At 34.1% G+C, this 24,450-nt stretch overlaps 1 protein-coding gene across 4 annotated transcripts in view; it reads left to right on the forward strand.

Moving 5' to 3' along the window:
• Positions 1 to 24,450, forward strand: part of AGPS (alkylglycerone phosphate synthase) — a 139,478-nt gene that overhangs the window by 100,033 nt on the left and 14,995 nt on the right. For all 4 annotated transcript variants that reach the window (XM_070580263.1, XM_070580266.1, XM_070580265.1 and 1 more), the window contains 6 exons: positions 55 to 167; positions 6,143 to 6,212; positions 8,437 to 8,498; positions 12,191 to 12,280; positions 17,417 to 17,516; positions 19,636 to 19,693. In XM_070580263.1, coding sequence (XP_070436364.1) covers positions 55 to 167; positions 6,143 to 6,212; positions 8,437 to 8,498; positions 12,191 to 12,280; positions 17,417 to 17,516; positions 19,636 to 19,693 — 493 coding nt within the window. The remainder of the gene's footprint in view (positions 1 to 54; positions 168 to 6,142; positions 6,213 to 8,436; positions 8,499 to 12,190; positions 12,281 to 17,416; positions 17,517 to 19,635; positions 19,694 to 24,450) is intronic.

The following is a 24,450-nucleotide window of genomic DNA, read 5'->3' on the forward strand; positions in this document are numbered from 1 at the left end:
TTGATTTACTATTTTGTAGGATAAGACTATCTGTAATAATAATTTTTTTTGTAGTTTAAAGGATTTGATCCAAATCAGCTAAGTGTCGCTACATTACTGTTTGAGGGGGACCGTGAGAAAGTTCTTCAACATGAAAAACAAGTGTATGACATTGCTGCAAAATTTGGGTATGGCTTTAAGTTCATAATGCCAAGAGAAAATTAAGCTAAAGTTCTGATATCTCCAAGCAGTTGTTAATGTACCCTTTTTTATATTAAATATGTGGTAATATGTGATAGTCAACTTAAAATGTTGTTTTGGTTTACTTCCAAAATTGTAGGAAGTTGGACTGGTATGTTGCTCTTGCTTGTCTAATCATAGTACAGCCATGAACCGCAGAACATTTCAGTTAACAACAGACAGACCACATATACAACAGTGGTCCCAAAAGATTAGTGCCACATAACCTAGGTGGGTAGTGGCTATACCATCTAGTTCTGTGTAAGTACACGCTATAATGTTGGCACAATGATGAAATCACCTCATGAAGCATTTCTCAGAATGTATCCCCATTGTTAAGTGAAGCATGACTGTATATGATATATTAAATATTTTGTGTTTTTCCGTTAATGCTAATTTTATAATATTTGCTGTTTGTTGTGCTAGCATGAAATAGGAAAAAGTTCGTAGTCATGTTACTATTTAATGTTAAAGCATATGTATAAAACATGCTATTAGTATGTTTTTAAAAGGAAATTGTATTTAATCAAAAGTATTTGATAAATTATCTCTACTCCACCCCCTGTCACTTATTGTTCTGTGCTGATATAAAGAAACAGAAAACATTTCACGTCTATAACCAACTGAATAATGATTGGGTGGTTTTCTGTCTGTCTGCTTGATGGATTAGAAGATTGATTGATGAGAACTATAGTGAAAATGCCATTTATCAGGACTATGTTTTTTCCTTTCCTTTTAACGTACATAAACTTATAGTATTCTGAATACTAGTCTTTTTTTTTATTTCAGAGCTTAAAATATATCATATGCATTATGCTTAATCTGCGTTCTTTGTAAATATTCACTTCTGTTCCTTTTTTTTCTTTTTTGCTGTTCTTCACAAGAACAAATTAACACCTAATTTGGGGCAAGGTGTCTTAGAATGCCTCACTTTTATGTATTTTTCTCACATGTAATGTTCAGCCCTTTATTTTTAGGATTTTCTAAACTTAATGTTAAATTGCAATATTCTCAGAAAAAGATCTAATCTCGGGCTTAATTTTTAGATTACTTTTGTACTTTTTTTGAGTGTTAGAAATTAATCTCTCAGTTTGGTTTTTACCCTATCCTGAAATTGGCAAGTGGAATTTTTTTATTTCTTTAGTAAAAAATGAAATTCATTAATCTTTTACTTTTTCTCCTCCACAGTACCTTTTTGGGAATTATTGCTGTTTTGACTAAAGTAGTTGAGTAGTTGTGCTATAAGGCTTTATTTGATGATCAGATGGCTTGAATTTCAGGTTATCTGTGAATTTTTTTTTAATTTGAAATGTACGCATACCTGTTTTTTAGTTTCTAACTTCTGTGTTTATGTAGTTTCTAATTTTAGTTTCTAACTTAGTTTCTAACTTATATATATATAATTGATTTAAAAGCTTTTTTTCTTAAAACCTATGGTACTAGTAAGAAACAAATAGTTAAGGAGATTTAACTTAAAACCTTTAATATCTAAATGACATCTTTTATATCTATCTAGCCTTAAATATTAGACACAAACTTTAAAAAAAAGTTTCTTTATAAATTTAAATATTTAATTGGGATTTAAAAACTTTCCAGAAGTACTTGTAGGGAAATGAATGCTTTAATACTTAAAGCACTGTATATTAGGTTAAATTTACTTAGTTTGACCTCATTCCCCCCCCCCCCCCGCCCAGAAACACACACACACACACACACACACACACACACACACACAGAAATTCCACTTTGTAGGATCTGTAATTATAATTATAATTCAGAGTAGCCAACAAATCATGGCTAGTTAGTAACGTGCCACATTTCCTGTTAGACTTGGGTAGGATGATGACAAAAATACCTTTCTGTCCTACCTCACACATAATTTTTGTAGGATATGACCTGTCCCTTCTTGAGCATCACGTTTGATGCCTGGTATGTACTAGTTGCTTGATTAATTATTTGTTGAAAGAATTAATGAAACTGAATAGTTTATTTTTCCCTGACATCTTTTATTCTACTTCATTTGTGCCTAATTATTATGCTGCCCTTAAAATAGTGTATTTTAATCTTTAGGTCTTTATCAGATCCATTTTGTCAGATTTATTTAATATGAGCCACCAGCTGTCATGAATTGTCTTTTCATGTAATGCCAGTTTTGTTTTTCTCTTGTAACACCAGCCAATTTACAACTTCAAAGTAAGAATGAATCTTAACACAAGATGAATCCAGGTCTCTTTACATACTTATGCCCCAGAACTGTTGATTTAATTTCAGCAATTTGCTTATACTGACGAAAACTTGTGTCAAATTCATCCATTAAAAATAGGTTATAGTAAATGAGATGTTTATTTAAAGCAAGGGTGAAGTATTAGAAACTTAGACCCTGATTGGGAGTCTCTTTTCTTTTGCTGTTGTTATTTGCTACTTCTTAGTTATGTTATAATTAGTTTCTTAATGTGCTTTCATCCTGCCTCACTTCATTTAGATGCAGAAATCTTCAGTGTTGAACAACCCAGGCTGTCATTAGGCAGATTTTGATTTTTTGATAGTTGGAAATATCTGTGTGTGGTTTTCTAGCAGAAGACCTGGTTTTCCCCCAGTTCTCTAGACACTAGTTCTTTGTTCTAATCATGGAACGATGCAGGGATGTTTTTCTTATTTAAGATGCCACTCTGCCAGCCATTGCTTCTCAATCATTTCTCCTTCTGTGTAACTAAATGGAGGAAAGCAATACTAAATTTCTTTTTGCTAAAGTTTTCGTAAGTGAGTTAGCTCGTGTATTTTATTTTGGATTAGGGCATTATTAATTTCTGTTCTTTTGTTTTATCCTCTGTTCCCACCACCTCATTAGCTTTGAATTGATTGTTTTTAATGAATTACTCCAACAGTTTAGTATATTTTTGTGTGTTATCTTAGCCATTTGTCCTCCTTGCCTTCCACCCCTGCCCTAACACAGTTAAATACTTTTGAACACATATGATCCAACAGAATGTGATAGCCAGATGTTGGGTAATCATACTTTGGTTGTTTATCTGTGTTTGCTGGTAATGTCCTTTAACTTCTCTAAGAGCTAAGCAGAATAAACATTAGCTGTCAGCAATCATGACGGATGTATTGACATTTACCATAGAAGTTAAGGTAATATGTTATTGTTATTTTCAAAGTGTGTGCTTAAGTAGTTTAATGTAATTCAACAGGAGAGTGATTAGGTTCAACAGATGGCCCTTTTATATAAAAAGATTGTCTCTCATCCCTCTTTCATTTGTCTTCCCAGTCCTTCATGAAACAGCTTTAAATTTGTTTAAGAACCTTGTTATTGATGTTTGAAATTTGTGGTGGGAGCAGGAAGTAGGGGATGGATATTGCTACTTTAACATAAAGCACTTTGACTCTAAGTATAGTTTTTTGGAGTGGCTGCAAAAGTGGCAAGTTAGAAGCTTCTAATTTCTAAGCCCTACTATTTTATGTATTATATTTTTAAGGTGATTCTGGCTAGAAGACAAATCTGAAAGCTAAAAAAAGAAAAGTTCTGAAAAACTAAATTTGCAGGGAAAGTATGGTTCAGAAAAGCAAACTCAGAATGACTTTTCATCTCCTTTTGGATTTATGAATTTACGAAGGACATTTGATTTCTTCCTGCTTTAGATAAGAAAATGCATGTTTCGTGTGGTTTGTCACACAGGATTCCAAGGTGGAACAGATCTCCACTCCCCCCACCCCGCCCCCGCCAGGTATTAGAAGAGGGTCTAAAGAAAGATAGCTTGATTGGGGCTATAAAGTAGGACTTCTTCGCATCCTCATCTAAGAGAGACAGGTCTACTACATGTTCATACCCGTAATTTCTCACCAAATGCATACTTAGGGTACGCCTTCTCAAAGATGCCCAGCGTAGGTCTCTTGCACCTTTTCCTAGTCTTCCCTCTCCTTTCCTTTCCTTCTACTAATAGGCCCAGGATGAACTCCTTCTATTTCCTGGATCACTAATGTTTTTTCTCTCTTGTACTCAGTGTCTGACTCTGTTTCATGTCTACCTGAAGTATGGGCCTTGCTATTTTCCTCCAAACACTTGCCACAGCAGTTTTCTAAATAGTTTTCTTTTTGTTTTGGAACCTCGTTTGACTTCCTACCCCAACCTCAGATCCGTACACATCCAATCCAGAATTGTCTTCTGTTTCTTCTTACTTTTCACTCTCAGCTGCTTGACCTAAGTTCTGTCTTTCCACTCATTAACATTGTAGTAATACAGATGACCCCTTTCATTTCATTATGCCCCACCCGCAAGTAGTTCTAGACTAGAGCTCCTCCTGTCAAGTCTGTCACTCCTGGATGACACTAATTCATATAGATCCAGCTATAACTAAGTCAGGAAATCTGATATAGCTCATATATTCTAGACTAAAATTGCCTTACAGTATTTGTATAGAACAAGGGTGCATCTACATTGCATTATTTACTTACTGCCAAATCCAAGGAAAACTTGCCAGGAAGAAAGGATTTAAGTATACGGTGTTAACTGAAGCCATAAGAGAAATTATTCTTCCAGAAGAGGCTCAAATCACAGAGGCTCAAGACCTGAGTCTTGGGCGACACCGTGGTTAAGGGTTTAGTGTTCTGAAGCCAAGGAGGTGCAGTAAGGGTATTGAGAAGAGAGACATAAAAGTTAATCATCAATTTGTGATCCAAGAAAGTCGTGGGAAAAGATATTTTTCTTTTTATGTGGCTTTATTGAGGGATTCTTTTAGTGGGTGCTTTGTGAGGTTGGGGTTTTATTTTGTTAACTGAAAATAGTTAAAATTTGGGGCTAGATTTGGGGCCAGCCCAGTGGTGCAGGGATTAAGTTCACACATTCTGCTTCAGTGGCCCAGGGTTTGCCAGTTTGGATCCTGGGTGCAGACCTACACACCACTTGGCAAGCCATGCTGTGGCAGGCGTCCCACATATAAAATACAGGAAGGTGGGCATGGATGTTAGCTCAGGGGCAGTCTTCCTCAGCAGAAAGAGGAGGATTGGCGGCAGATGTGATGTTAGCTCAGGGCTAATCTTCCTCAAAAAATGAAACAAAACAAAAAGTTAAAATTTAATTTCTGCCTGATGATGGAAAAAAGCAAAATTAAAAACTCTTCACTGAAGTAGTAGAAATCAGTAATCATTCATAGTCTTTTAAAATAGGAATGACTCTCACAAAGCAGAGCATTTGGACTGGATTATGTTATATGGGATTAATTGTGACTAGATCTCAGTTTCTATGGATAAAACTGCTTTCAAATTGAAATGGATAGCTCATGTGTTTGTGGTAATAAGACCGTACCTCTTGGTCTTGTACTTGTCTATATGTTGCTTCATAAACTTTAATATTTCTGTTTAAGTATATTTTGTCTCTCATTTAAGTCATAAGTTCCATAAAATAAACACCATATCTAATACTCCAAACACTGTGTGCTCAAGTATTCAAGAAACTTCTTGGTATTTGGAAGATCCTAGTCAATCATTGTAGATCTTTATGTATGAATAAGACTATAACAATACATGAATTTATGAGTAGAATATAGTATAAATAAAATAAGTGTATTTTAAGTTAACTTGCTATGTTTATGAAGATTACTTAAGCTTGTTTCTCATGGCTGATTTTCTGTTGACAATATGATTGAGTTCATATGAGTCAGTTTTATTAGTTTTGGTGGATCAAAGTTTGAAATTAATCACCAAACTGAAATGTTAACATTGTTTTCAGATTTTTCTTATCGAAGCTAATTCTTTTGATAGCTCTTTGATATATTTATGATAAATGAGATTAAAATAAAAATGAGATGCAATGTAATATATGTTAATCTATTAAGCAGTTATCTTGAGATGTCATATCAGTTTTGTCAGTTTTGTATATTTTTATTAGTTCATTTGAAATATATTGTTTGTTCTGTAATTACAGTGGATTAGCAGCTGGAGAAGACAATGGACAGAGAGGTTATTTGCTGACCTATGTCATTGCATACCTTCGGGTAAGTTATCTCTTATTTCCCTTGTCAATTTGTGTTGCAAACAATACTTTTTCTTAATTTGAGTGAATAAAATTATTATATTCTTAAATTTTAACCTACTATAATTTAGCCCATCCTTTTACATGAACCCAGAATTAGCTGTAAATCTTTAGAAGCCCAATTAACCCTTCCGTATATGGTTTTGAGAAATTTAAAGATTATTTAATAGGTCCTTCTGCTCTTTAAAAGAATGGAACCTTTCCCTGTCTGGAAGCTGAATGTGCCGTTCCTAACATTGCTTGGTTGGAATCAAGCTGTCTTATTTAGTAACATTCCTCACTTGATCCATAATCTGTATTACAGATATGTAAATCTTTCTTTCACTGTCTTTAAAAGTTGTTGTTTAACTTTATTCCAAGTACTTACTAGTTCACTGATGATGATTACTATATAGAATTAAAGAAATAGTTTGTGTATATTTGAGCTCTAAAAGTTTTTTAATTCTAGATTTTCTATTTGTGAGAAACTTTCTTAGTCGTGTTAACCTCAAGAATTTGCTATGCTTGTTGATATGGAGTATTCTTTTGAAAGTTTATTCATTTGTTCATTTATTTTGTTTTATTTTTCTACTTTGGCTGTAACGAACTCAAGTTTCTTAATTGTTTTCTGCTATTGCTAGAGTTACTTTTTAAAAATATAGCTTGTTATGTAATTTAAAGGGTCTTATATTAAAACGTCATTTCTCAAATATCCTGTTGAGAATTTGGCTTCCCCAGATAATTTTTTACTTGGAAATTGTTCTGAAGGAAATACTTATATAAACTTATATAAGGGTTTTTTGTACTTCTCTAAGAAAGCTTGAATTGTGTTCTCATTTTAAAAATAATTTAATTCTAGGTAAGATCTAAATTTTAGATTGCAGTAAATTTGAAGCATGTAGGTCTTCCTGTCATCTCCTCCCATGCTTATGAGGAAAAGTACATTTATTGCATGTGCACTGTGCTGGGAATTGTGATTAACAGATTTATAGATCATGAAAGGTAATAAATGATTTGAGGTCTTATAAATAACTTTTACCTCCATAGACTGTCACTACCCCAAGTTCTCCAATAGTAAACGTTTTGGGTATACATAAAATTTTGTTTGTTAGGCATTTTCTCTAAGGATATTGGCCATTTTCCCATAATACTAAATTCAGAATTCTAGAAAATGAAATTAACTGTAACAAGTACAGCACAGACACAGTTTGGAGTAAGTTTCTTATTATTAATGTTCCAGTTAATGTTAAAGCTGAATCAAAAGCAAGTTAGAGATTTTTTTGGGGGGAGAGGTTACGTGTTTTATCTTATTTTTTATTTTCCCGGTGCTTACTATTGTCACCAAATATATGTTTACTGAATAAATAAATGCGTAAGAGAGAAAACACACATTTCAGATCCATAACTTGGGGGATTTTTCCTGCCAACCAGGAAAAGTTAAAGTGATTCATTTTACTAGAAGTGAAAACTTAATATGTATTAATTTTGCTACCTTATAAAATCTTCTTTCATATCTTTGCAATTCTGTGGTGGCTTGTAAATTGCTCTTTCCAGTTTCAATATTAAAACACTTGTACTCAGGGTAAAGAAAGTAGTATTGTAAGTTACTTATCATATGAGCATTATATCTTCTGTACTATAAAATATATTTTCCTAGCAGAGGTGCTTCCAGATGTTCTATCTATTCAGTCACAACAAAGAGAGGCCGTATGTTTTCTAATTTGTTTTTAACTAGAAATTGATTTTAAGAAAGGGAGCTATCGTCTCCTTCCTCTAGTCCTACTTCCTCTCCCCTCCTCCCCCCGATTCTCCCCTCCCTGTTCCTTTGATCCTGATGACCGCTTTTTGGTATTGGTTAATTTACTGCTTAGACCACTGAAAATCTGTTCTGCTAATATTCTCTACATGTACATAGTTACTGGCTAGAGACGCCATTCATTGGAGAAAGATTTGAGTTCCTACCATGTCTGGCACTCTGCCTGGTGCCAAAGGTACAGAGGAGAAGAAGACAGACAAAGATCCTGTCCTCCGGAGGTTATAGCTCACTCTTGGGGCCACTTTCCAGTGCTCCTATCAGGTGGATAGTAAAGAGCCATGGTGGTTAAATTAGAAACATGTAATGCTAACAATTAGATGAAATACTAGTGTATCATTGATTCTTCTGCATCTGTTAGAATTTCTTGATTTTTGTGTATGTGTCTTAACAGGACCTGGGTTTGGAATACTATGTATTAGGAGAATCTTTTGAGACTTCCGCTCCTTGGGACAGGTAAAATGAAATAAAATGCTTGATATTATTAAAATATGCTATATGAGTTGCTGAAGTAATATATCTTTGTGTGTGATTATGTAAACTTTTAAAATTTTATTAAAAAACATTGAAACAGGGAATCACTTTTATTTAAATTACTATCTTAATATTTAAATTCATTAGAATGTCATTTTTGCAAACCATTTTTTCAGTTTTAGGCAAATTTGTCCATGTCACGTAGAAGGAAGGTATTATTGAAGTTTACATTTTAATGAATCTTATTGAACATTAAATGTCACTATTGGTTTTACTTAGCTTTGATTTAAATTCTTATGTGATTAGTATGCTTAAATGTTGTCTAAAAAGTCCTCCCAAATTGTAAAACCTGTTGATCTTCTTTTGTAATACATCATTTAGCTTTTGATATTTGTATATGTATTATTAAGCAAGGTCTTAACCTGCATTTAAGTGATTTCTGAAAGAAATCCAATTTAAGAAATTTTGTACAGTTTCTATTTTTAAATTACACATACAAATATTGGTTAGGGAATTAATAATAACTGATTAGGAAATATGAAGTTGTTTTATTAAAAATGGACTTGTGAGTTAACTCATTCAGTAATAATTCTTGAGATTGTTAGTACATTTTATTCTAGTATACCTTACATTTTACTTTTTCTTTATAAAATGTACAAATTATTTTAAATCTACCATAAGGTATATAGGATATAACAAATCCGCATGAATCCACCTTTTAGATATTACATATCTTAACATTTTTGTTCTACCCTAGCATCTTCTGTTCCTCCTTCAGAAAACTTTTTACTTTTCTCCATTCAGTCTTCATCTTCTGTAGTTTATGACTTTTGGTACATCGATGCTGATATTCTTTGTGTTGTAAGATAATAACTAAATTATAGTGTCAATCTGTTATTCACAATTTTTGATGCTAAATTTAGTTAAGTTCAATTTTAAGGGGAATAAATCTTGTAAATAAAAAGAATTATCCACTCGTCACCATCTGACGCTTTTGAACAGGAGATGTAGTTTGGCCACTGTTGATAGTTGTCTCAGAGACCACTTGAGTCTTTAACCCCTTTCCTTGCTGGAGAAAGTGGGCTAGTGTAGTGTTACTTCTTCAGTCTTATGAATTTCCTTGTCATCAGTTACTACAAACTGATGATTGCCATTTTGTCTTTTTATTCTTCTAACTGTGGAAGCTAATCATGCACTATGTTTTCATTTCTCTTTCTTCTTTCCTTGTATATACTTATATATTTGTTTAATTGACTCACTGACAATATCTCTTTTAAACAGGGTTACATATTTGGTTTGTTTCCATTTAAAACAACTTCCTTAGCTGAAGTTTTAATAAAAAAACGTTAAGGGAAAGCAGCTACATTCCTACCCATTTAGCAACCCATTTTGTTTCACACCTTTGGCTGGGTAGGGACCATGTTTAGCAGCAACCCATGGGATGAGGGTCTTCAACTCTCATACATTATTAGGTTGCTTGGGCTTTTCATGCCTAAGTGTCTTGAGGGATTCGTCACCTTACTAGTTTTTGTGTATTCCTCAGTGGCCCTAGAACAGTGACTACACCTGTTAGGTGCTCAATGAATAGTCTGCCTAGAGTCCTGTGCGTGAACTCTGGAATAGTGTAAGAATGCAGCCTATGAAAATGGCTGTCTAAAAGGTCTGAGTTGGAAATTTAAAGATTTTGGAGACACCAGCATGAGACTTGTGATTAAAACCAAAGGAGTGGGTATAGAGACAGTAAGGATGAAGGAAAAAAAAGAGAGCCAAAGAAAGAAGCCCAGAGAACCCCAGGATTTAAAGGATAGTCATACAAACAAGAAGTAGCAAAATTGATTGAGGAATCATATCTAGAGGATTTAGAGGAAAACTAGTGATGTGAGAGAAGCCCAGGGAAGTTTTTTTCAAGGAGGAAGTGGTCAACAGTGTTAAATTTGCTAATAGGTCAGGTAAGAATTTAAAAGAATACACAGTTATGTTTATCTCTTATATAATGATTGGTCCAAAAGGATTGTATTGACCTTTGCACAAGTTCTGTGGGAGAATACTTTTAGAATTCCCTCTCTACAAATCATTTCTAGAAAGTATCCCATTGAGGGTTATAACCGTCCAGTGCTATTCTTTGTCCCCTTTCTTCCTCATTATTACTATTATGTATTATTATGTAGCACTTAAATTCCATTTTCTGGAGTCATGATAAAGAACTTGTTACTTTTATAAGTTTGTAATATTCTTAACCCCCATAGCTATTAAAGCTTAGTAGGTTTTATTTTTATTTATTTATTTATTTTTTGCTGAGGAAGATTTGCCCTGAGCTAACATCTGTTGCCAATCTTCCTCTTTTCACTTGAGGAAGATTTGCCAACGTCTGTGCCAGTCTTCCTCTATTTTGTATGTGGGTTGTCACCACAGCATGGCCGCCAATGAGTGGTGTACATCTGTGCCCAGGAGCCAAACCTGGGTGACCAAAGTGGAGCGTGCCAAACTTAACCGCTAGGCCATGGGGCTGGCCCTATATTTATATTTAAAGTATTTGTTTTATAAGTTGGTTTTTCAAATTAAAGACACATTAAATTTCAGTAGTCTAAGTGCTTTGCAAGAGATGTTTTAAAAACATGCATCCTTATCATTCCATAAATGAGGCATAGATAACATTGATAAATTGTATTTGCCCGTATCTCTGATAGAATAAAGCAGAATTTAGTAAAATTAGAATTTATAAATCTTCCAGATTTTATTTATAAAAATATAAATATAAAAATAAAATTTGACATGCTAATAAAACACTAAAACCTTTTTCATATTTATAGTTTAATCATATGTTCTTTATTCTTATTGGAAATAAAGATAACTTCAATGTGTTTTATAAAGCATAATCCATTTAAATGTTATTTTTATCAAATTGGTTCTCACATAGTCAAATAAGTCTTAAGACTAGAAATAGGCCAGCCTTCTGAGATTCTTTTATCTTTTCAAAGAAAAGTTCTCCAGATTTTAAACAGACTAAAGTTTGAAGCCCAGAATCAGTGTCAGTATGCAGCCAGGATGTTTATTGGAGAATAAAATGGCTTATATATACCTTAAGAGTTTTATTTTCCCAATGAAACAAAATATGTGGTTATAATATTACATTACAGCTCACATTAAAAAATAGATCAATATTATTAAATATTATCAATCCCTCATCCCCTTTAAGAACTGTCCCTCACTGGTCTGTTTTCATTGACTTTTAATATCAAACAGTCTAGCATAACTTTACACATAGTTCATGCCTCGTAAGTCTCTGTTGAACTGGATTTTAGCTCAGTGCTTGAGAATAGGCTATTGAACATTTGTATAACATGATTATTAATTAAATTATTTTTAAATTAAGGAATACTTCTTAGCCATGGATATAGATTGATTTTTTTTCAAAGCTTTTAAAATCTTACAATTAAATTTATTTTGAAATTGGGTTTTCCTCAGTATAGAAAACTACCTTCAGGAGATTTGAGTATTCTCTTGAATAGAAGACTCAGTTTGAATGATCAAAGCTTGTTCATTCTTGGAGGAATAAGTATGAAAGTTTTAGTTAAGAGAATTTCTGACTTGAAGGATGCCAGATAAACCAGCATTTATTAGAATTTTTGTAACTTACTTGAAAACTTAATTTTGTATTCAATTATGTTTTCTAGGGTTGTAGATCTCTGTAGAAATGTAAAAGAAAGAATAACAAGAGAATGCAAAGAGAAGGGTGTTCAGTTTGCTCCTCTTTCTACATGCAGGTGAGTGTTTTTTATACTTATATTTATATTTCTTATTCTGGAAAAAACTAGTTTTTAATTAATGGAGTAGTGTAATTTGCCAGCTGAGGAAAAGCTTCAGTCTATTCCACTTAGCAAGCCTTTCTCAACTTCACTTACCACCTCGTTAGGATTGTGCCATTACGATTTTACAGTAGTCCTGAGCCCTTTAGGAGTAGAACACCCTTTCTTGAGTGAGCCTTCTACCCTATCTGGACAGCATGGCAGTGAAGAGCCAGATGTCTGAGCTCCTGGAATAAGAGAAGGACTCCTTCATTCACTGAAACTATAAATTACATACATAGTCAAGAAACTATAAATTATATACACAGTCAGCATAGCTCTTTCTTCAACAGAGAAAAAGCAGTTTAACCATTTTTTAGTTGTGGATTAAATGAATGGGTGTGGAATAAAGGAGTGAGTGGAACGAAAGATCCAAATGAAGAGTAACTTGTTGCTTTCCAATAGATCTTTCTGCGATAATAGAAATGTTCTCTTTCTGCCCTGTTCGGTATGGTAGCCACAAACTACATGTGGCTGTTGAGCTGTTGAAATGTGGCTAGTGTGACTGTGGAACTGAATTTTAAATTTTATGTGATTTCAAATAATTTAAATTTAAAACACCACATGTAGCTAGTGTCTTCCATATTGGATCATGGTTAACTGATGACCTTGTCCTCTTTGTAAAATAGCCATAGCCCAAAAGGAGGTATTCTTGAGAAAAGGCACTTTGTATTCAATCTTTTGACACTAATTTTCTGTGTAACCACCAAAAGATTAAATGTATCAGGATTGAATCAAGCATTTGACTTCTCTAAAAAGTTACAGGATTAACTGGAAGGGAGAATAAAGGGAAATTAGGACAGATCATGAGAACAGGGGCCGTAAAGTAAATGATACAGTAGCAATCCAGCACTTTAAAGGTTATTGAACATTCTGTTCTGCATTATGTAATTGCTTCTCTTTTTTTTTCGTGTGTGGGGTGTGCTTGGGTGTGTGGTTTTCAAGGACATAATGCCAATATTTATTATAGAAACGTAAAAACTTGCAATATAAGCATGAATAAATATGGGAAATTTTGGAAATAGTGTAATGTCTTTATTGGTAGTTTCTTTGTTTTGTAACATTACGTGTGTCTAAGGGTTAAGGCAGTGTTCTGCTGTTTGTTAGTAATTTAAGCTCTTTGAGCTCTAAATTTATCATTAGTAGATTAGTAGATCATTAGTAGATTAGTGGTAATACCATCTACTTGATGGGACTGTTATAAGAATGAAACGAGAAAGCCTAGAAGGGCTATATAAATGCCATCTATTATTGTGATATAATTACGTTAAGGTTATGGTAGACAATCCATACTAGTATTAGTAAGGAAAATCTGGGTATTTTTTTTTCTTCCTCAATGCCAAATCCTTATGAAGTCATCCAATTGTTAAACCCTCTTGGTATTTTGACATAGCACGGTAATTTCCTTTGCTTTGCAAGACTAGAAATACTTCTATACTCTTTCAACTGCTATTTCCTATGATTTTTTTCTTCTTTTCTCTATCTTTACACTCTCTCATTTTGTACTTCCCTACTACCATATTGTGTTTCTTAGTTCTACTTATTGCCCCCATTGGGACAGGTATCTTTTAGAATTTGCTAAATCGTGCCTCTGCTGGGTAAGAAAGTAAAATTCTACCATGAGATGTGAGGAAATCATCTTTCTTACACATTAACTGTTCATGTTAATCAGAAAGATCTCCTTGAAATTATTTCTTCTGCTTCTTTGTGGAAGAGAGAGTCAGGGTTTGAAGAGCATTTCAGGAAGTACCAAGTCAAGTCTATGTATTAACTTGTTTTAGAACAAGTATATTCGGGGTAGAATCAGAGAATGTAAAACCCAAAAATGTGGATTTTTAGAGATTATTGGCTGGGCATTTGATATATCTGAAGGAAGGGAAAATAGGGGCCTTGTTCTGTACAGTAAAAATCTTGGTAAAGCTACTGGTGGCTTAGTGACTGGTCTTAGAACCTTTCCAAATAAAGATGTAAGAATGTACATGTTCTTTTTTTTTTTTTTAATTTGGAGGTATCTTTAAAAATGAACCTTTTATCTTAAAATCTAAGAAAAAAAATTTATTTACGTTATCAACCCTGACTGATACTTGGTTCTTCTTCTGACGGTCTAGTCTGTCAGGCCTCTTAGTAAAATACTGACAAAAAATCAGCCCTAATAATCCATAAATCATTTATTACCAGTGAAGTTTGAAACACTTTAAATAATTGAATCTGTTCTTTTGTAGCCGAGAGTTCTTATTCCTTTATTTTGTCAAGTAGTAACTTAGCAGATTTTGTCACTCCTTCCTTCTGCTCACCTCCCTAGTCAGCATCTCTCGAGACTTCTCTCTTCCATTATAAAAGTGTCATTGTGATAAACCACTACTTAGTGAGAGTGATTGGGATATTCTGCCTTAGAACACCTTCTGTAGTAACACTTAAGTCTTAGTTCTTCAGAAGGTAGGCCTAAGGATCTTCATTACGTGTTGTAGCAGAGATAGAATTGGTATACATAGACTAAACTGGCCATGTCATTTGTTAAGTACCTGTTTTTTTGAGAATGATTTTCTGATAAAAGCTTGTATGCTCAGCTTCTGTGATCATCTTAGAAAACCAAAGTTTAGAATGTGCAAAGTCTAGTTATTTGAATGGTTTTGATAAATAGGAGTTTTAAATATAGTTCTTACAGCTTATATTTGATTAACCTAACATTTAACTAGAGTTTGATTTTAGTTTAGTTTGATTTGAACTGCTTAATGTGGCCAAGGGAATTATTCTGTGTTGAATGTATATGTTGAATGTGTGGGATGTATTCTTTAAACTAGTTTTTAAAAAAGCTATTCCAAAATTAATTTTAAATAATTATATATCTCATTGAAATCAAAGATCCCAAGGAAAATAATTCAGTTGTAGGGTGCATTTATTGAGTTCATTTACAATCATGTGCCGCGTAACATTTTGGTCAGTGATGCACCACATATATGATGGTGATCCCATAAGATTCTTGCCATCCGGCCTAGGTATGTAATAAGCTATACCATCTAGGTTTCTGTAAGTACACTCTATGATGTTCACACAATGATGAAATCGCCTAATGATGCATTTCTCAGAACGTGTCCCCATCATTAAGCAGCGCATAACTGTATTTCATTTCTATCCATTAAAAGGCACTTTGTATATTGGAATAGAAATTTTAACCCTAAACTTTGTGAAGAAATTTTATGGGAAGGAATTCTTAGCCAGTGATTCTAATACAAGTAAAGTACTCTGAAAGTGTAGAGCTCAAAAGATTTTTAGAAATTGAAGAATAATATAATGACTTTGGCAGCCACACTGTCACTTGTCCCCATGATTTTGTAAGAGGTTGGTGTTTAAGTGCTTAAATGATAGAACTGATCTATTAAAAGGTGTTATATCTGAGTCACTTTCTGAAATGGACCCAAATTGAAGTTTTCCAAAAGATGTTTTCATTATTTCTACTTTGTCTTTTTTTTTTTTTTGAGGAAGATTGGCCCTGAGCTAACTACTGTCAGTCCTCCTCTGTTTTCTGAGGAAGCCTGGCCCTGAGCTAACATCCGTGCCCATCTTCCTCTACTTTTTGTATGTGGGATGCCTACCACAGCATGGCTTGCCAAGCAATGCCATGTCCCCACCCGGGATCCGAACCGGCGAACCCCAGGCCGCCAAGAAGCGGAACGTGTGAATTTAACCACTGCGCCACCAGGCCGGCGATACTGATCAGTCAAGTTGTGTTGTAACTTTAGAAGCCTACTTATCTACAAAAACGGAACTGTATAATATAGATCCTGGATTTATTGGAAGATGGCACTGCTCTATTAATATTTAGTTACATTTTCTGTTTATTGATATTAATGATTCTCATATGAGTAATGTATATTTTACTAATTTCTATAAACTCATTTCATTCATGTATCCTTTAAATTTATTTTAAGTTTGTTATTCCTAGTGATAATGTCCTCATAGTCAAAATGGTTCTCCATTTTTCTTAAACTTTGTAAATCTGGTACTTAAAATGTAAACATTCAAGCGATCTTTTTTATGGGTGTGATTAACACTAGAAGAAAAACACAGCTGGCAAATTGACAGTAGCATTGTTAAACAGTTCATTTCTTCTGTTCTCAGCCACCTAACATTTGGCCTAAAAGGCCATTAAAATTTTAGATTAGATTCTATTTGTATTGTGTAGTAAAAAGAGTATTTTTTCTGTATTTGCTCCTTCTGTTAAATTAAATTCTTTGTGGGAACCTCTGTAAATTGCATTCAGAGATTTGACTATGATTACCTTAGCTCCCTTTTAAATGCTTCATCTAATTGCATTTTGAAAGCCCAAATATATATCAGATTATGATTTCATAATCTAACATTCTTGATATCTTATGTAATCACACACAACATGCACACTTAGGGGACCCAGAGTATAAAACCTTCAGAGACACTATTTTAAGGTCACGTCACTGCATTTGATATGATCATTCAATTTGTTTTCAAAGTCATATTAATTTTTCATGTGAACTTGGTGGAGAATGCTGTAGTTTACCCAGTCTAATCATTTTTGGTATTTGAACGTTTCTCTTGTTTCCTAGTTTTAAGTTCTCATACTTATTTCTGTTAACTTTGAGAAACTGTAGAAGATACAATGGATCACCAAGTTCCACTTAGTCTGTTTTGGGACTGTCTTTAACTGCAAGATACTTCATGAAAAAAAAAATTCTTTCTGAGAATGAAAGTGTGAATGGTGGGGTTTTGTTTATTTCAGGGCAATTGGAGAAACATTTACATTGTTTTTAAATTTAACTTTTTTTTGTTTTTTTTTTAAATTTAAACTTTTTTTGGATGATAATCCAGACTTAGCAAAATTGTAAGAAATAGTGCAATTAGTTCCTATAGATCCTTCATCCAGCCAATCTGTGTTGCTTCCATGGAGTAGGAGTCTGGGTAGAGAATGAGAGAGTGGCTTAAGCAAATCATTCCGATGATCTTGCCTTTAAGTTTCTAGATGTTATATCTGATTTCACTTAACTTAAAGCCTTGCGGGGATTTTGTCTGTTTGTTTTTTAGGGTGACGCAGACATATGATGCAGGTGCATGTGTCTATTTCTACTTTGCCTTTAACTACAGGGGAATAAGTGACCCACTGACTGTGTTTGAACAGACCGAGGTAATTTTACATCCATGAATATAGCTCTTTGATACTTGTATTAGTTTAAATAAACTTTACTATCGATTTATGAATGTTTAGTTTGAGTCTCTTTAATCACTCGTGGCTTACCTGGTTGATAGCCCATAGAAATAAAAAGCATATTTGCTGCACTGGATTGTATACTGAATTGTGAGCTTAAAATTAATATTCTCTACATATTTTAGAATTAATAGTCTAAAATTAATGTTCTGTAGCCTGTGCTTCTTTGATTGTTACTTACAGTATGTAATACCTGATAAAACTAAATACAAACTGTAGGAATCCTTGATACCACTTTGGCAGCCCATCCATCTCAGGTGGTGGCTGCTGTTGAGGTCAGCAGCCCTAATGCTCCTGGTCTATGTTGCTGTAATGTCCTTATTCTAGGTTTATAAATTTTTGTTTGCTAAAACTGTATGTAGTCTATTGAGGTTCATTTGCTAGCAGTTTCTATTACATTTCTTAAATGGCCTTAAGCTTCTAATTTTTATAAAGCCTTCTGTTTGATGGTCAGTATTTTTCATTGCAAGTGTACCTAGAGTTGAAGAAACAGACTAGACTGTGGAGGAACCAAGAAGAGACTTGAGCTTTGTTAAAACCTCGGGTGCCCTAGGGTTTTAACGGTATTGCATGCCTGCCGAAGATAGTCCCACAGGGTGATTTTCAGTGGCACACTTTTAGACCTAAACCACAGATAGGGTTTGGTTGGCTCCCTCCTATGCCTCCCCCAACCTTTTGTTGTTGTTGTTGTTACAGCTTTTTTGAAGTATAACTGAAATACAGTAAACAGCACTTATTTAAAGTTTTGACTTAATGTGTACACTTCTGAAATCATCACTCCAATCAAAATGATGAGCATGTCTATCACCTACACAAGTTCGGTTACTTTCCCATCACCTTAGCCTTTCAGTGTTTCAGTATTGCCCTCTGGCTACCCAGAGGCCCCGTCCCTGTAGTACTACAAGAGTGAAATTATTCCTTCTTTCCCAGTCTAAACTGCCATTCTCCAAGTGCTCCTGATTTCAGGTAGCTATTGCTTTATTTAAAATAATTTGTTAGAAGATATAATCTCTTAGAGCAGGGCTTCCATATTTATGATTCATTTGAAAAACCCTAAATCCTAAGTGATGAGGATTCTTATAAATTACTTTGCAATGAGATGTGGTCCATCAGTCCCATCTGGGCCCGAACGCCTGATGGCTTATCCATACCCGAGTAATTCTGAGAGGTTAAAGGTACTGTAAATATTTCACCTCATGGCTATTGTATACTCAGAAATTGTATGTAATTCCAGTTTCTGTTACCCTTTTTTCACCCTGCACGTCAGTCATTCTGTATTTTGCTTTAAGTGTTAATCTTTCTAACCTTTGTGCTCTATAGGGAGCCTAGTCAGGGCCTAACATGTTAGGAGGATAAAACGAGGGTTTTTTCCCCACACTTAGATATCCATAGGCCTGACAAGTAATTTGTCCCAAGACATTGACCTAAGAAATGTTCTCCATAACAGCTTTTATGGTTGATCCCTGATAGCTTTGTAAGTAATCTTGAGTCCGATGCCCACTGTATGATATTAAGTGAGTAATTTAAGCATCTAAGCCTCGTTTTCTTTATCTGTGAAATAGGAGTAATTATAATTATTCCATAAGGCTATAGTGAGAATAAGTTACTGTGGGTAAATTGCTTAGTACTTTTCTGGACGTAGAACAAGCAGTCAATAAATGTCGGTTACTAGTGTTTGTTGATATAGTGAGATGTTTACTGCTGAATAGGACTAGACTCTGTCTTCATGAAATTTTTTTTATTATTAACAATTTAGTGCTGCTGAATTGATCGTTTTGCCTTCTTTTTCTTTTCTAGAATCTCAAAGTGACTGTTGTAGTAGACATTGTGACTACTCACTAGAAAAAAACTAATAAAGCTAGGCTGTATATTTTAATTGCTTTTTGAATGTAGTTAACCTAGGGGAAAAGGAAAATTAGGCTTCTAGTTTATTATTTAACCCAGGAAGTATGTGCCTCCTTTGGGAGCTGGGTCTTACTCTTTCACTTCAAAGTGAAATCTAAGTAGCAACTGTTTGTCGTATTTTCTCCAAATACAGGCAGCTGCTAGAGAAGAAATCCTCGCTAATGGAGGGAGCCTGTCGCATCACCATGGAGGTATTTTTTGGGGATAGAATTTCTAATATTCCTACTGTTAAAAATATTTGGTTTTATAAAATGCTGGGAAGAGTCATAAACTGAGTAATTTGAGAGCACTTCAGATTTCTTGAAAGTTTTTATGTCCGTCACTGAGGTAGTCTAGGTTGTGGTAGTAACCAACAGAAGCTTGACTTGGCAAGCTTGCCTCGATAAGGAAGCAGCCTTCTGAGTTCTCAGGGAATTTCATGTTACCCAAGAATAGCTCAGCTTGCCTGAGAGATATGTCCCCATTACAGCAAAAGTTTTCAAAGGGGAAAAAACCCTACATTAAATGTTTTTCAGTCACTATTGAATGTAGCTGGACATCAGTTGTACCATATATTGAAGAGCTGTTTGTTCTGCCCATCCAAAATTCATCAAATTAGTCAAGACAAGATATGAAAAAAATCTTTTCAAGATTTTAATGGTATTTTCTGATTACTTGGTGAACATTGTGGTATGTATTAAGTTTTATCATAGGATTGATCGCATCACAAATAAAAGATATATCTACCTATGTTACTAGCAGGCTTATAAAAGTGATATGAGGCAATTTTTAAAAAGTTAAACAATGGCCATTCTTCCATTAAAATTATAATTTTTAAGGTTATCCAACTATTTTCTGTAATAGAAATTTGTTCTTAATACGTCCTGCAATATAATTTGGTGCTTACAAAAATACCTATGTGTAGATTTTTAAATTTTAATTTTTTTTAGGGAGGAGCGTGAGGATAAATGACCACTGAATTTAAGAATTCAACTCCTCCTCTGCCCTGGATTCTTCATATCCCTCTTTCCCTGTTTGATTTTTCCATCATAGCATTTAGCATTATCCAGCATGCTATATCTTTATACTTCTTAAAATTAGCTATGAGGACAGGTACTTCAGTTTTGTTTTTTGCTGTGTACTAGTACCTAGAACAGTGCATGGGCCCAGTTAGCCCTCTGTACATGCATGTAGGATGAATGAAAGAATTTTCGCGAAAAAAGATTTTGGGCTATAGAGGATCTGTGTCCAGAAAACATAATAGCCAGACCTAGAGAAGATTGCTAATGTGGATGAATGAAATTGAAAGACAATTCCCAGCATCTTTGTACCAATTTAATGTTTTGCTATCACCTTACTTTTTTCTCAACCCCTACAAATAAATTTCTCACTTAGTGACTGATAAGCATTGAAGTGAATGAATTTATTCTTTCCCTCCTCCTCCTGTTTATTATCTTTTGATGGAGATTATCTAAGGAATGTTAGAATGACAAAAATGAAAAAAAGGAGGAAAGTGGGTATTAGAAACCTCTCGAGTGGAATTAAAAGTTTCTGATGAATCTGAAAGTCTAAACCTAATTTTGCAAATTTAACCATGGGGTATTTCATAAAGATACTTAGATTTTTTAGCACCTTCCCTTAAAATGTTCAGAAAGCCATGTACATTATTTAAAATCTTTTTTATATATTCTATTTCAGGATGCCACTTTATTAGTATGTGAGGAACTTGTAAAAACATACTATCATGAAGTAATGATATGTTCTTCATTCTAAATCGATTGTATGGAGGGAGGAGGCATAGTACTTTTGCCACAATTACTTGTTTGAAGAAAAATAAAATTTTCTTTCTATAGCCCACAGTTTCACCTTTTGGTACATGTCAACAGCCAACAGTGCACTTTTTCCTCTAAGATTGGAGATATTAACCCCTTATCAGATATACTGTTTGTAAATATATTCTCCCAATTGTTAGGTTGTCTTTTTGTTTTGTTGATGGTTTCTTTTGCTGTGCAGAAGCTTTTTAGTTTGATGTAGTCCCATTTGTTTATTTTTTCTCTTATTTCCCTTGCCTGGTCAGACATGGTACTTGAAAATATGCTGCTAAGCAAAGTTTGAAGAACATACTGCCTAGGCTTTCTTCTAGAAGTTTCATGGTTTCAGGGCTTACGTTCAAGTCTTTAATCCATTTTGAGTTCATTTTTGTGTATAGTGTAAGATAGTGGTCTATTTTCATTCTCTTGCATGTGGTTGTCCAGTGTTTCCAACACCATTTGTTGAAGAGACTTTCTTTTCTCTATTATATGTTCTTGGCTCCCTTGTCAAAAATTTTCTGTCCATAGACGTATTGGGTTTATTTCTGGCCTCTCAATTCTGTTCCATTGATCTGTGTCTCTGTTTTTGTGCCAGTACTGTGCTGTTTTCATTACTATTGCTTTGTGGTATATTTTGAAATCAGAGAGTGTGATACCTCCAGCTTTGTTCTTTTTTCTCAAGATTCGTTTGGCTATTTGGGTCTTTTGTTTTTCCATATAAATTTTAGGATTCTTTGTTCTATTTCTATGAAAAGTGTCATTGGAATTTTGATGGGGATTGCGTTGAATCTGTAGATTGCTTTAGGAAGTATGGACATTTTAACTATGTTAATTCTTCCAATTCAAGAGCATGGGATATCTTTCCATTTCTTTGTGTCTTCAGTTTCTTTCAACAATGTTTTATAGTTTTCAGTGCATAGGTCTTTCACCTCTTTGACTAAGTTTCTTCCTAAGTATTTTATTTTTTTGTTGTTGTAATTGTAAATGGGATTTTATTAATTTCTCTTTCTGCTATTTCATTGTTAGTGTATAGAAACAACTGATTTTTGTACGTTGGTTTTGTATCCTGCAACTTTACCATATTCATTTATTATTTCTAAAAGTTTTTTTGTGGATTCTTTAGAGTTTTCTATATATAAAATCATATCATCGGCAAATAGTGACAATTTCAATTCTTCCTTTCCAGTTTGGATCCCTTTTTTTTTCCCCAAGGGAGATTAGCCCTGAGTTAACATCTGCCAATCCTCCTCTTTTTGCTGATGAAGACTGGCCCTGAGCTAACATCTGTGCCCATCTTCCTCTACTTTATATATGGGACACATACCACAGCATGGCTTGCCATGCAGTGCCATGTCCACCCACGGGATCCGAACTGGCTAACTCTGGGCTGCTGCAGTGGAATGTGCGCACTTAACCACTGCGCCACTGGGCTGGCCCCTTGAATTCCTTTTGTTTCTTTTTCTTTCCTGATTGCTCTGGCTAGGACTTCCAATCATATGTTAAATAAGAGTGTGAAAGTGGGCATCCTTGTCTGGTTCCTGTTCTTAAGAGGGATAGCTTTCAGTTTTTCTCCATTGAGAATGATATTAGCTGTGGGTTTGACATATATGGCCTTTATTATGTTGACGTACTTTCCTTCTATACCCATTTTAGTGAGAGTTTTTATCATAAATGGATGCTGTATCTTGTCAAATGCTTTCTCTGCATCTATTGAGATGATCATGTGGTTTTTCTTAATTTTGTTAAGTGGTATATCATGCTGATTGATTTGTGGATGTTGAACTATCCCTGGATCCCTGGAAGAAATCCTACTTGATCATGGTATATGATCTTTTTAGTGTATTGTTATATTCGATTTGCTAGTATTTTGTTGAGGATTTTTGCATCGGTGTTGACCAGTGATATTGGCCTATTTTGTGTGTGTGTGTGTGTGTGTGTTGTCCTCTTCTGGTTTTGTATCAGGGTAATGTTGGCTTTGTAGAATGAGTTAGGAAGCTTCCCTTCCTCTTCAATTTTTTGGAAGAGTTTGAGAAGGATAGGTACTAAGTCTTCTTTGAATGTTTGGTAGAATTCACCAGGAAAGCCATCTGGTCCTGGACTCTTATTTTTTGGGAGGTTTTTGATTACTGTTTTGTCTCCTTATTCATGATTGATTTATTCAAATTCTCTATTTATTTTTGATTCAGTTTTGGAAGGTTGTATGATTCTAAGAATTTATCCATTTCTTCTGGATTATCCAATTTGTTGGCGTATTGGTTTCATAGGATTCTCTTATAATCTTCTGTATTTCTGAGGCATCTGTTGTAATTTCTCCTTTTTCATTTCCGGTTTTATTTATTTGAGCCTTCTGTCTTTTTCTTGGTGGGCCCAGCTAAAGGTCTGTCAGTTTTGTTTATCTTTTCAAATAACTGGCTCTTGGTTTCATTGATTTGTTTCTATTTTTTTTTATTCTTTCATTTATTTCTGCTGTGATTTTTATTATTTCTTTCCTTCTACTGATTTTGAGCTTTGTTTGTTCTTCTTTTTCCAGTTCCTTTAGGTGCACTGTTAGATTGTTTATTTGAGGTTTTTCTTGTTTGTTGAGGTAGGCCTGTATTGCTGTAAACTTGCCTCTTAGAACCGCTTTTGCCATATTCCAATAAATTTTGGCGTATTTTCATTTTTATTTGTCTCCAGGTATTTTTTTATTTTTCCATTGACTTAATCATTGTTCAGTAGCATTTTGTTTAATCTCCACATATTTATGGTTTTTCTGATTTTCTTCCTGTAGTTCGTTTTTAGTTTCATATCTTTTAGCTCAGAAAACATGCTTGGTATTGTTTCAGTCTTCTTAAATTTATTGAGACTTATTTTGTGGCCTAATATGTGGTCTATCCTGGGGAATGTTCCATGTGCATTTGAAAAGAATGTGTATTCTGCTATTTTTGGATGGAATGTTCTGTATATATCTACTGAGTCCATCTTGTCTAAGCTGTCATTTAAGGCCAGTGTTCCCTTATGGATCTTCTGTTTGGATGATCTATCCATTGGTGTAAGTGGAGTGTTAAGGTCTCCTACTATTATTGTGTTACTGTCTGTTTCTCCTTTCATGTCTGTTAATAATCTCTTTATATATTTAGGTGCTTCTGTGGTATTTTTGATACGAAGTACACTTAATG

This window comes from Equus przewalskii, chromosome 17, assembly GCF_037783145.1.
Source record: "Equus przewalskii isolate Varuska chromosome 17, EquPr2, whole genome shotgun sequence".
Classification (NCBI taxonomy): domain Eukaryota; kingdom Metazoa; phylum Chordata; class Mammalia; order Perissodactyla; family Equidae; genus Equus; species Equus przewalskii.